The sequence below is a fragment of the Mobula birostris genome, chromosome 13 (genome assembly GCF_030028105.1).
Source record: "Mobula birostris isolate sMobBir1 chromosome 13, sMobBir1.hap1, whole genome shotgun sequence".
In the NCBI taxonomy this organism is placed as follows: Eukaryota; Metazoa; Chordata; class Chondrichthyes; order Myliobatiformes; family Myliobatidae; genus Mobula; species Mobula birostris.
In genome coordinates, this window is record NC_092382.1 from 78,435,584 (window position 1) to 78,448,832 (window position 13,249).

Below are 13,249 nucleotides of genomic sequence, written 5' to 3' on the forward strand. Positions count from 1 at the left end.
GCCACTAACCCGCTGAAATATTTGCTGTATCTCAGTCAAAGAAAAAATGTAATAGATCACTACCAATGATCCGCTGCCCAGTTTGTTACCACCGGCAGCTTTAATATTCTCAATATTCTCTAGCCCCTTACGTTACCTTTGTCGGGGACTCTAACCCCTTACCTTATACGTTCGGGACTCTAACCTCTCTTTTAACTTGTGGTACTCGGACGAACCTCAACTCAGGTTTCGAAAGGAGTCCGTTCGATAATTACCCGCCAGACGAGGGGATCGTCAAGGTGGGCAGTTAATGAGAGAGGTCAAGGGAAATCCTAACTTTTGGGCCCACCTGTCTCACGTCACCGCCACCGAGTCGACCGCTGACACCGTCTCACGAGACCCTCGTCTTGGACCCCTTGCTGGACCGACCGATGCAAAGACAAATGTACTATAAAAACACTAACACACGTAATTATTTTTCAAACCTTTATTCTTTACTCATAGCATGCTATGGGGATCTCCCAAAAGAGCCAGTCCAGACACTGCCCCCGAATGACACAGTTCTCCACAATTTATAACATTGATCAGGTAGTAGGAAATCTTACGATTACAAGTTTAGCTAATATTAGAATCATTTCAATCCCATGCTAAGATACAATTAGATGTCAAATAATCATTGGTCAGTTAGTTATAATTATTTTAAGCCAAAGCTAGCCCATCAGTTCCTCATTCCGACCCTTCCCCTTTTCTCCAGAACATTCTAGCCCCGACACTATACTTCCCATATTTAGCTGTACCTTGAGCTGCTTCTGCAAGATCGGATAATTCCTTATTTGAACTTTTGCCTGTCTTTAGAGAACAATGAGAAGTACGTCACCGGTTGCTGGGTAAAGTTTCTTTATGACTGTCCAAAACAGTAAGCTAAGGCGCCCACAAGGTGATTGATCATTAATTAATCATTGTTCTTCGTCTATACCCCTATTTACCTACCCCTTCACCCCATCAGAGGGTTGTCAGAGATTACAGCAGGGCATTGATAGGATGCAGAATTGGGCTGGGAAGTGGAAGGTGGAGTTCAACTCAGATAAATGTGAAGCGGTTCATTAAGGTAGGTCAAAATTGAAGAAAACATATTAATAATCATAAGAGTCTTGGCAGTGTTACGGACAGACGAGAGCTTGGACTCCGTGCCCATAGGACAGGCAAAGCTGCTGTGCAGGTGGTCAGTGTTGTTAAGAGGGTGTACAGCGTGATGGCCTTCATCAACCGTGGTATTGAGTGAATTAAAGAGCCGTGGGGTAATGTTGCAGCAAGAGACGTCTATAGTTGGATCCCACTTGGAGTACTACGTTCAGTTCTGGTCACCTCACTGCAGGAAAGATGTGGATACTATGGAGAGAGTGCAGAGGAAATTTACAAGTGCGTTGCCTGGATTGGGGAGCATGCCTTATGAGAACAGGTTGAGTGAACCCGGCCTTTTCTCCTTGGAGCGACGGAGAAGGAGAGGTGACCTGATAGAGGTGTAAAAGATGGTGAGAGGAATTGATCGTGTGAATAGCCAGAGGCCAATTTTCCTCCAGGGCTGAAGTGACTACAAAGAGTTCGCATAGTTTTAAGGTGCTTAGAAGAAGATACATGGCAGATGTCAGGGGTATGTGTTTCCACACAGAGAGCGGCGGGTGAGCAGAATGCACTGCCAGCAAAGGTGGAAGATGCTGATTAAATAGGTTCTTTTAAGAGAGATGAGTAGATGAAGCTTGGAAAATGGAGAACCATGCGGCAGGAAAATTCTCAGCAGTTTCTACAGCAGTTTATATGATCGATACAACACTCTGGGCCAAAGACCCTATAATGTGCCGTAGATTTCCGTGTTTCTCTGTTTTTATCAATACGCCCGTTAGAGGGAATAGAAAATCTGCATATTCATCTTTCTGGATAGGAGGACATGACGTTATCAGGTGTAATACATTTTATTTGATGTAAAATCAATACTGTCAGTAGTAGTAGAAGTTGTGCACTTGTTTATAAATTTGACCTGACAAATACTTCGAAGTTATTTCTTGTTGTATAAAAGGGATTGCAATTAAATGCCAACACCGATAAGAATATTGTTTTCGTGAATATATTAAGGTGTCTAGATTTTAAGTAGCAAAGTAATCGCACTGAAAGTAGCAATCACTTTAAAATGGATTACAAGCATCGTCAAATGATGCTACCTCAATATAAATGTACAATTTAATTCAAAACAATCATATGGAATTCTTCCAGCATTTATTATATTAGTTCCATAGTCTGTCACTGATATTTGAGCACCGCACCCTTTATTGTGTATATATTGAACAATTCTACAACCGCGTACTTTACAGACAATAACATATAGAAAGTGCAAGCAAAAGAGGGCACATTTAGTTTTTTTTTGGTCTTCAACGGGCTGATGTGAAGTATGGGAATGAACCGTCGACGATTCGAGCTGCAAGTGATTTGGAAATCCTGGTGTGCTGTCGGTCATTTCATCATTGTCGTCAGTCGAAGAGAAAACATGGAAAGCCAGATGCAAGCGAATCTACGACTGGGCCTCTGTTCGAGCGAAAATGAGCGGCATCAAATTGAATAGAAAAACACAGTTTCACCAAACAAAGTAACTTTTGGGACAATGTTCAATGTGGAGCCAAAACAAACAATTTCTTTGCAACAGCCATTGTTGGCGACAGATTGTCTGCAATATTTCTGGCTTACACAACCAGTCCGCTTCGACTTTTAAAAAAGTAGTATATTAAAAGAACATGTGGAGTGTGCAATGTCACATAGTTCGCTTTAACCTTGGAAATCATGTTCTGCACGCATAAAAACAGAGCTTCTCATAGGCCACTGACGGAAACTTGATGTATTTTTGGAAACAGAGTGTTAAACAGACACAAAAATATATCAGAAAATACAAGGCAACCAATGAATATATACTTCTGGTTACTGTGGATAGGCTAGAATAAAGGAAAGAACACGTCTTGTTTGTTCTGAACAATATCGGCAATTCAGGGTAGCAGAATATCAACACAACCACTGTCCGTCACGTTCACACTGTCTAAGGAATAAATTATGTCACTCACAACATCATTGCGATCGTCAGGAACCAGATCATGGAGCGATCATATATAAAACTTTATTTCCGACGAATGCCCCTGTACAGCAAATTACTTGGGATGATGAACTATTTTCTCATACTCCAAACATGCTCATTTATTTCATATTTAAAGGACTATAATTCAAAGTGATTTAAAAGGAGGAAATCAATGATTTATTAAATTGAATGCTGACTACAGACTTCATTAACACTCTTCCTGTAACGCAAGATCCTCACAAAACCGCGAGATTGTTCAATCACATCAATACGCACATAGTAGGACAATTTTCTTTGCTGTTTATGATTACAGACAGATTGAACCAAAGTAGAGCAAAATGAAAATAAGTGTACTGACCATGAATATTGGAAAACAACCCTTCAGGGTCTTGTGGATCATGACATGCACTATATAGATAGTCGTTGGTGTAATATTCGGCTTCATTAATGGAAGGAATGGATCCAGTAACTAAAATTCAATGAAAGAGATCATCAAGGTATTTGTTTGGTATTTTTCTTGTTTTTGTAATGAACACATCATTAAATCATCGCGTCAATGACTGTATCATCTTTACCTTAAATGGCATAATCGTTGAATACCGTTCAATAGAAAGTGAAAAGGAAGATGCGTGTTCCGCCTTCAATTGCTAATGAAACAATCGATATGTGTTTATGGAATCGATTTTATTGCTAATTCGTGTGTGTATTGCTCTTGTTAACGCTTTCATTGACGGATGAAGGTGACTAAGACAAGCCTGCTGGAGGAGAATGAGGAAATATGTAGATAGAAAGACAGATAGATTGATAAAGTAATACAATGCAAAGGTATTTATCTCGGCCTTCCTTTAAGTGGGGACAGTTAATGTTATCGGTTACAGTTCAGTCGATATATTAAGCAAAAATAAAATCAGCTGAAGTGACTAAAGTCGTCATCCAATTAGCAGAACATTTTTATAGGGAAAAATAGTTCAAGTTCCTAGTTAAGTGTCTTCGTACAAGAATGTGAGTAGGTACGTCCTTGGAAAGTTTGGTAGAGTGAGCCATAGTTCGTGGTGGGTGAAGTATTGGAGAGGATAGTCAGCGACATAATTTACCTGCTTAAACCACACTCAGAGTATCACGCTCAGTTCTGGTCAGCTCATTTTAGAAAGGTATGAATCCTCAGAGATAGTGTAGAAGAGATTGAACACAATGATTCCCGAACTAGGGGCAACAATTTATAATTATAGATTGTTCGAGCTGGACCTTTCCTCCTTAGAGGCTTTTCCCAGATCGGAAGTGGCTAATATGAGGAAGCTACCTTTAACCTGATTCGAAGAAAGAACGCAGTGTTGTCAGTGGTAATTTTGCTAGATAGATAGGGGTGAAAGCGTGGAACGCCCTTTCGCGCTGGTATTGGAGATAGATATATTAGGGCCATTTAAGAAACTTTTATGTGGCCACATGTGGTCCATTGCTTTATGTGGAAGCAACTAAAGAATGTGTAGGAAGGGAGAGCAAAATTGATCGCATGTAAGTTAACAGGTCGGCACAACACCGTGAGCATAAAGAACCGTACTGTGCCATATTGCTCGATGTTCAATGTTCTCCGTTCTGCATTCTACTGGCGAACAGAGAAAAGTTTAGAATTCGGAATTGCTGAGAAAAGTGCGAGTTATTTCAGGAAAGAAGAAAGGGAATGCCTCTAATACTCTGAAATATTGGAGACTATATCAGCAGATGCTGGCAGAGTATGCTTCAGATTTCTATTATCCATTGAGCTTCCGTACGTTGATCGTGAGTAATATCATACCACTCCAGACTCCACACTCAGACAGCTGATACCTGGTTCTCAGCATCCTTCATAATTCATATCTATTGTGCCGTCGAACAATCTATATGGCTTTTCATCATCTACTTACCGCATCTACTTATGTCCTCGAAGCTTCTGACTTAATTTCTCACGTGCCATAAGGTTTCCTTTCCCCTCATCCGGTCTCGCCTATCACCTGCCAACCTGTACTCCTTCCCCATGCTCCATCTCCTTATTTTGGCTTCTGTAACTCCTTTACAGAGCTAATAAAGTGTTTTGGTTCGAAACGTTGACAGTTCATTCTCCACCATAGGTGCACCTTGATCTGCTGAGTTCCAGTAGAACATTGTGTGCTTTGCTCAAGATTTTCAGCATCCGCAGAATCTCTTGTGTTTATTGTATAACATCACACTATTATTTTTCTTGTTACAATTTCATTTCTGAAGTTCCTATACAGGCGCGTGTGTGTGTGTGTGTGTGTGTGTATGTGTGTGTGTGTGTATGTGTGTGTGTGTGTGTGTGTGTGTGTGTGTTATTATTATTGCTTGATTTTGTTACCAATATTGGATGAATTGAGACGGTATCAATTTGTGCATAGCGGATTCCCTGTCATACTACACACCTGAACCTTGCATCTCAGTAAATTTCTTGAATGGTGGAATATTCTCAATTTCCTCGTAAATTGCTTGGTAAAAGTCAACAGGTGATCCATAGCCACTCATTAGTGCATCTAATAAAGAGAGAGTGGGGATGAACATCAGCATAAACGAATTGTACACGAACATTATGCTTAAACTAAAATTAATTAAAATGATCTTAGTCAAGGTGAAGAGTTAGTGAACGTGATTGTTGAATCGACCGATGTGTGGATGATGCCTCTGGCCAATCAACCGAATAAATTTGGCATCAGAAAGATGAAAGGAAGGGTACAGAATAATGAGCATATTTCCGATTATTGTTTAATAGTGAATACACATCACATTTGAATCGATGACAAGTTTAATATTATGATTAGATAGATGCGAATGCCATCATTAATGGTAGTGGATGAAGACAGGATGGAAATTTAGAGGTCACTCCAGAACATAACAGAAAAAGCCTGGCTGTGTCGAAGAAATATAAAAGCATCGTGAATATGGAATGATGAAATGATAAGATGATGAAGAATGGGGAAAATGCTTCCTCTTACTTCGATTGGGAGAACCGTATCAGAATATTCGAGGATACAGAGCAGATTCTTGAAATTTATACTTCCAGGTGTTCAGAGCATGGATGTATTACAGTGAGATACACAATAAGGTAGCTACTTAACAAATCAGATTTAACCATTTTCCATTACTACATAATGAAAATTTATCATAACTCCACGATCACTAAGGGCCAGTGAAAACCACCATTACAAATGTCCCACGGAAGGCAAATAAATTCCCAACAAAAGCGATGAAAACATATTTAAGTTTAGTCATGTTTGCACAAAGATCATGTTTTGGGAAAACTCAAAAAAACTGAAAACGTCACAATAAAACGTCGATGTAAAGATTGGCCCTCACCACTGATTGCTGACCGTCTCCTTGCTATCGTCACCAGTATCAATAACTCAATGATGAATACAGATCCAAGGGTTATGCAGACAGTGACCATGATGGATGGGGTCCAGTTTCCAAAATCTTAAAACGAAAAGTAAAAACATGTATTTCGATAAACACGAAACAAACACTATACATCCAATGCAACGAAATTTTGAGCGATCTTTAATGAACTTAATCATACATTCAGTTATCACGATTTTTAATAGTTATATCCCTATGTATTTCATGACAGAAAGAGCGGAGCGGAGACACAAAGACTATTTCACAATAAAGCCTGATATGTCAAAAGTATTTCCCAGCACAATAAACCTTCTCTCCTTCACCTGGTATCAGATCAGGATAAACACCTCAAGTAACGTCGTGTTCAAATTCCATTTCCCCGCACATTGCTGGATTGAAACAGCAAGAAGGAAGGTGAGTTTAATTATAAGAAAACATTTCCAGGAAAAAAAAATATTCCATCGTACTTATCCTTGCATTTCTTGTTAACCGCCTCTAATCAGCACAGAGAGATTTAGCTAGTAATGGTACACGGTTAAGTGTACACTCAATGAATTCAGAAAATATTGGAAAGCTGCCGAATATTATCACTGACACTCTGATTGTAACCAGCAGCTGCGGAATTATTTTCATTCCAATTATGTACTTATACGCCAGGCCCACATAGCGAGGTTGGTCTTTATGAAGGCAGAGCAATACTGAGGAAATGGGATCTTATACCCTTACTATTTCTTCCTGCACGGGTGCATGCAGGGTCCAAAAATAAGACTGAGCACTTGCACTGTTACAAATCGTCACCAAATCTCGAATACTATTTCGGGTCCGACATATTATTCAACTATATTGTCGTTGAGCACACATTATATGCAGCGCCTTCGCAGGATAACTAAATAATCATCAGACCATGCTCCCTTCTCACTGATGCGATGTACCGGAGCCTTGGGTCCTCACAACTGGGCTCAGAAATAATTATTACCTCTCAACCACCATGCTCCTGATAGGGTGCATAACTTCAATTATTCCAGTGGTAAACTGATTCCACAACCTATAATTTATTTCAAGGGTTACATAACTCTTGTTCTCAGCATTAATTTTTACTGATCAACTTGTTGATATTTTTTTCTGATTTTGCATTTGCGTACTTAGTTGCTTTTTGCTATTTGTTATTTTTCCGCGCTTGTTTCTGAGTAGTTCTTTAAAGTTTCTGTTGCGTTTCTATACATGTACAGTGAATGCCGTAAGAAAACGAATCTCAAGGCAGTATATGACGATATATGGATATTTGGTAACAAATTTCCTTTGAACTTTAATATTTAGTATCTGCAAACACCAAAACTTTCTCAAGAGTATTGGACGAGCAACTAATTGATTCACAGAAAATGTCTGACCGGGAGTGGAGATCATGTTTTTAACAATTCTGCATATTCCTGCTTAAAATATTTGAGAAGACGATCAGGATCCCATACAGTTTCTAAAGTGTCTATTGTGAACTCAGCAATTAGGAAATACGAATAATCAATTCTTGATATCTGCAGCATAGATGCAAAATGTAAGCGTCAAAATCCATACCTGAATTGTTGCGTTCAGTAGGAGTCACTCCGGAACCTGTGTACATATTGCAAAGAAGTTTCAGAAAACGCATCTCTATTGGTGTTTATATTGGATATTTCTCATTCTAAAATTAACAAATCATTTGAAGAGAAATTGGAAATGTCAGACAAAGCACAGAGCATACCAGAACAAAGAACGATGACATCTTCTTTGTGATCACAGTCGTGTTGACCAAATGATGAGGAACGACAGCTGGACAGAAAAGGTTCACTTCCCGTGCATTTTACTTCATCAAGCCAGACAGGACCGGCTGCCTGGGTCATTTTAACATCTTCTGGAGCCCAGAGAGCAAGGCCACACCTTAGCTGTCTGCAGACGACATTGGCATCAGCCAGATCCCAAGAGTCGTCACACACCGTGCCCCAGCTGTCATTAAACCAGACCTCAAGCTTTCCGGAGCAGTTGTGATTGCCGTTAACAAGACGCAATGGAACATCTAGGCATGAAACAATAAAATTGAGATTTATTTAATAATTAGTCTGGGAATCTGAAGTTCGTCAGAGAGAAAATAGAACTAATTATAGAACGCAAGGGCAGGCACCTCGGCCCACCATTTCTTTATCCAACACTGCCAAATTATACCACCTCTCTTCTGCCTCACATAATCGATATCGCTCAAATATTTACACTTGCCTACTCCAGCTGAAAGCCTTTTAATCACGATAACTGTAAATATTTCTATTATCACTCCTCAAAACCTGCTCCAAGCAATATCATTCTCAATTTACGAATAAAGGTTTTCCTCAACCACTTCATTTAAGCCGTCATCTGTCACCTTAAGTACGTCCATTAATATTTGATTTTTTTTTTACAATGGTTCAGACTCTCTACCTGGCCTGTCTCACCTAATGATACGTATCTATTAGGACTCATTTTAGGTGCAGAATGAGCCCCAAGTGTTTCCATTCCTTCTTATCCAGGCAGACTCTGAGTAAATCTCTTTTATAAACCCCACATGCTTCTTGAAATGCGACGAATGGAAATATAAATGATATGAAATCATTGCTTTTCATATCCACAAATAGTTTATGAAGTCCATTCATTGTTGAACGAACAGGCAACATATCTTATTCTTATCATTAGTGTCCGATTAATGAAGGCATTACGTCACAGACCTTGCTCTTCAACTCATACTTCATCATGAAATGCTCAAAGACATGATGAAGGACAAAACCAATTTCACTGTCAGCCAGTTTGTTTTTTGTCTTCAGTTCATACCGGCGAAACAAAATACACTCGAATACAGCTCATGCACATCTTTCAACTCCAACCATAAATTGTGGGCGTTATATATACGTCGTCCTATGTTCTCTCCAGTTAACCACTTGTGTTATTTTGGTTAAGTAATACAGAATGCCTTGCTCTCTCATTTTCTCATATTTCCAACGAAATAGATATCTTTTATCTATTGATCGTAGCCTTTATTCATCTTTCTATATTGCCCAATAACCCGACCGTCTTTATGTATCCTGCGGTTTAGATATATTTACTTCATTTGTTTTATCCAAATCAACAATGTCTCTCGCCTTTGACTATCTCCATACTTTCCCTCGTTCACTTCCCTCCTTCCAAGGTAATACCGATTCCCAAGTCCGTCCAGCTGGTCAGAAGACAATTCCTGCATATCATTTATAATCTTGCCTGATAACAAATGTTCCCGAGGAATTCCAATTAACTCCCTCTATCTTCTGTCTGGACATGGAATTCGTCACAATTCACTCCCCTTTGGCAGTGCTCAACAGAGTCGTGGGAAACCAGGATTCTGGTCAATGCGCGCCCAATTTCGTAGAGGGCAAGAGGAACGAAATTTATTTTTCTGATAGCGGCATTAATACAAGGTTTTCTGATTTCAGCAAAGAAGTTTTCGAATTCGTCACCTTTTAAAGGGAAAGAGGAGAATGCGTTTTCTTGCAAGCAGCCTCTTTCAGTGATTCCTTCCGTCATATTGGTTTCTGTTGACAAAATAAATATTTTGACGAATTTATACATAAATATGTAAAACGTAAATAGATATAAGACTGTCTTATTTACCTTCGCAAGCAACTCCTGCATCCTCAGTATGGTCACACTGGTGTTTTCCCCACGGTTGCGACTGACACTGCCAAAGGGTCGATTCGTGTGAAGTACATTCAATCTCATCCAACCATATAGGTCCACGTCCCTTTCCAAATTGATATGAGCCAGGATAAATATTATTCATTGGTCCACATTTCATTTGTTTGCAAATCACTTCTGCAGACTTGCCATAAAGGTTCGTGGAACAGACTGTTCCCCAGGTCCCGTTGTACCACACTTCAATTCGTCCTTTGCATCGACTACCTCCGTCCTGCAGGCGCAACTTTTTGTGCTCTGATAAGGATGCATTTGAAGACAAAAGTTGTCGCAAAATTAGCATACAATGGGAAACGCGTTTTTTTCTACTTCTGCAACAGAGATTAGCCGTGTGTGTGTGTGTGTGTGTGTGTGTGTGTGTGTGTGTGTGTAGAACAAAGATAAAAAAATAAAATGAGCACATTCAGTAGGAAGTTATTGATTAGCAAAATTAAACGAACCCAGGAAGCACGGAGTGATATATTGTGCTGAATTACTGAAAGGAGGGTACGGGTTAGTGACGGAAAATTGAGGAATAGAAGATCGAGCGTCTGATACTGGAATCTTATCGGATTCACCAACAATTGAGAATGGTAAATATTTGAATTCATTTAAGGAAGAAGTACGAAGAGCAGGGAGAATCTGTCCATCCCCTGTCCTTAACGAAAAGTATGAATTGAGACATTGGAAATATGTTGACCGACAGAAACCGCCACTTGCTCTTCAGGGCAAAAAAAACGTGGTTAAATGTTTTGACTGTCCCTCAGTACCTCATTCTTAAGACCGCACCTACTAAATCCAGACTAGTAACAGACTGTGATGAAATAAAGGCGGCGAAATTACAATATTATTTTCATTCATTCTATCCCCCGATTCGATAAGAGTGTTTGAAACTGATTTTAGGATTTATTTGTGTGTATATATATATATATATATATATATATAAAATATATATTCCAGGCATTATCTTCGGAGATTCTAATGTAATCACCTACACTATTTAATCGCATGCAAATCACCTGTGTTTTGAATTCGGAAAAGCTGACCTCACATTAGCTTCTGGCTTTTTGCCACTTCATTTAGCCACAGCTACTCTGATTGTGTTATCTGTCTTTTATTCCTTTCTGCGACAATACAACTCAATAGAATATTCGTCTTCTCTGGACACACTACAGCCTTCTAGTCTCGGTATCAAATTTCTACCGTTGGCTCTTTTAGTTGATTTTGTTTACAGATATTATTTTACTCCTGACTTTTTCCCCAATTAATTCAGTAAGTGAGAAGGAGAGGTAAAGAAACATGGGGAAAAAGAAACAATGGGAATTGAAAAACAATGCTATGTTTTTGCATCTTTTTTTTTGGGATTTTATTATACGGAATTTACATCGATCCGATTTGATAAATTGTATTATTCTGTCTCTCCTGATTTGGACTGCTATGTTATTTCTAGTCACTAGATGGCCCTGCTTACTCGCATGTTCACAGCAACTTACTACTGCTTTGCTAAGTAATTGAATTTCATCATGAGATCGGGTATTTAAGAATCGCTTGCATATTTTAGTCTGAAACGCTTTGCTACGGGTCGAAGGAATTTGGATCAATATTTGAATCTATCTTTTGTAAGAACGCCTAGCAGTATTTTTTTTTTTTTTCACAGCTCCTCGAGTAGTGTAACGAGTTGGTGAACAGTCAGTCAACCATCAAACTACACCGATACATAGACTGGAGATTATTTATTTGCCTCGCTTGAGTAAAGAAAACGGGGAAGCACTTGAGCGACGGCAGAAGAATTATCAGGCAGAATCAATACTGAAATCAGGATGATTAATGTTATGACATTAGTAATGGGAAATATAAACATTCCAGATACATAGGGAATAAGTTTATTGCTTCTGCGTACGTGTGCTCCACGCATTATCAACATTTAGACAGTTCATTCTGGCCCAATCGTCTCCTGTCCAGTTTTACATTATTTATTACATCTCCGTAGTCATGGCGTGCTGCACAGACAAAGAAAAGTAAATTTAAAGAAAATTGAAATGTTCTTTACCAGAGCATGTCAATGTCACAGCTTCTTTTTGACTGCAGTCATGTTCGGCCCATGGTGCTGATGGACATTCCCAGAGAAATGTTTCGTTACCCGAGCATCTCACTTCATCTAACCAAACTGGGGGAGGGCGTCTTCCGCAGTAACCGTGAGTTTTATACTCCAAAGCATATCCACAACCCAGTTGTCTGCAGACCACGTTAGCGTCGACCAGATCCCAGGAGTCGTCACAAACCATGCCCCAAGATCCACGGTAATAAACCTCTAGCTGACCAGCACATGGATCTTCACTTCCGGAGAGTCGTAACTGCAAGTGGCCTATCGAACAGTAATATGGAAAGTAAATCAATACATTGGAAAGTAGAAACATCACCGGCTTGTCGTTTCTAAAGATGATTCTGGGATTATTATTATTGCTCTTAAGAAGAGCTGTGCCACGTTGTAACAATTATTCCAGAACTTGAAAATGTTTGAAATCCAAGTATAAAATGTAAAAGTTTGGATGAATACAACATATGAAGAAACGCAGAGTTGCTTCTATCATTAAGGACGGAACTCAGAGGCTGGTAGTTGGACGTTTTCCCACATCTGCTGCTATTCCATTTTCCTGCCTTTCGCACAAACGAGGAAACTACAAGCGAGTTAGCCGGATCTCAGTGTTTGTAAATGTATTGGGATCTATTATCAATGAGAATGCAGAAGACAAACACATGTCTGACAAATGTACTTGCCTGACAAATCTGTTGGAATTATTTGAAGAAATAATAAGTAGGATCGACAGAGGAGAAGCGGTTGATTTTGCGGTACTTGGATCTTCAAACGGCCATCGTCAACCTGCCGCACATGTGGCTGCTTAACGAGTTAGAGCCCGTGGTATTAAAGGAAATATTCTAGGATGGACAGAGCAGTCGCTGATTGGCAGTAGGCAAAGATCGGGAATGAAGGGAGCCTTTTCCCGTTGGCCGCCGGTGACACGTGGTGTTTTTAGTGGTCTGTGATTGGACCAATTCTTTTTACGTTATGCG

At 39.5% G+C, this 13,249-nt stretch overlaps 1 protein-coding gene across 1 annotated transcript in view; it reads right to left on the reverse strand.

Annotated features, from left to right (window-relative positions):
• Window positions 1-477: 477 nt before the first annotated feature.
• The window catches only part of LOC140207021 (scavenger receptor cysteine-rich domain-containing protein DMBT1-like), a 47,888-nt gene continuing 35,116 nt past the window's right edge, over window positions 478-13,249 (reverse strand). Inside the window, exons 8-16 of the mRNA XM_072275340.1 lie at window positions 12,228-12,542; window positions 10,118-10,435; window positions 9,964-10,038; window positions 8,211-8,522; window positions 8,045-8,080; window positions 6,437-6,553; window positions 5,509-5,616; window positions 3,453-3,563; window positions 478-2,556 (exon numbers count right to left, since the gene is read on the reverse strand). Coding sequence (XP_072131441.1) covers window positions 2,543-2,556; window positions 3,453-3,563; window positions 5,509-5,616; window positions 6,437-6,553; window positions 8,045-8,080; window positions 8,211-8,522; window positions 9,964-10,038; window positions 10,118-10,435; window positions 12,228-12,542 — 1,406 coding nt within the window. The 3' untranslated portion in view covers window positions 478-2,542. The remainder of the gene's footprint in view (window positions 2,557-3,452; window positions 3,564-5,508; window positions 5,617-6,436; window positions 6,554-8,044; window positions 8,081-8,210; window positions 8,523-9,963; window positions 10,039-10,117; window positions 10,436-12,227; window positions 12,543-13,249) is intronic.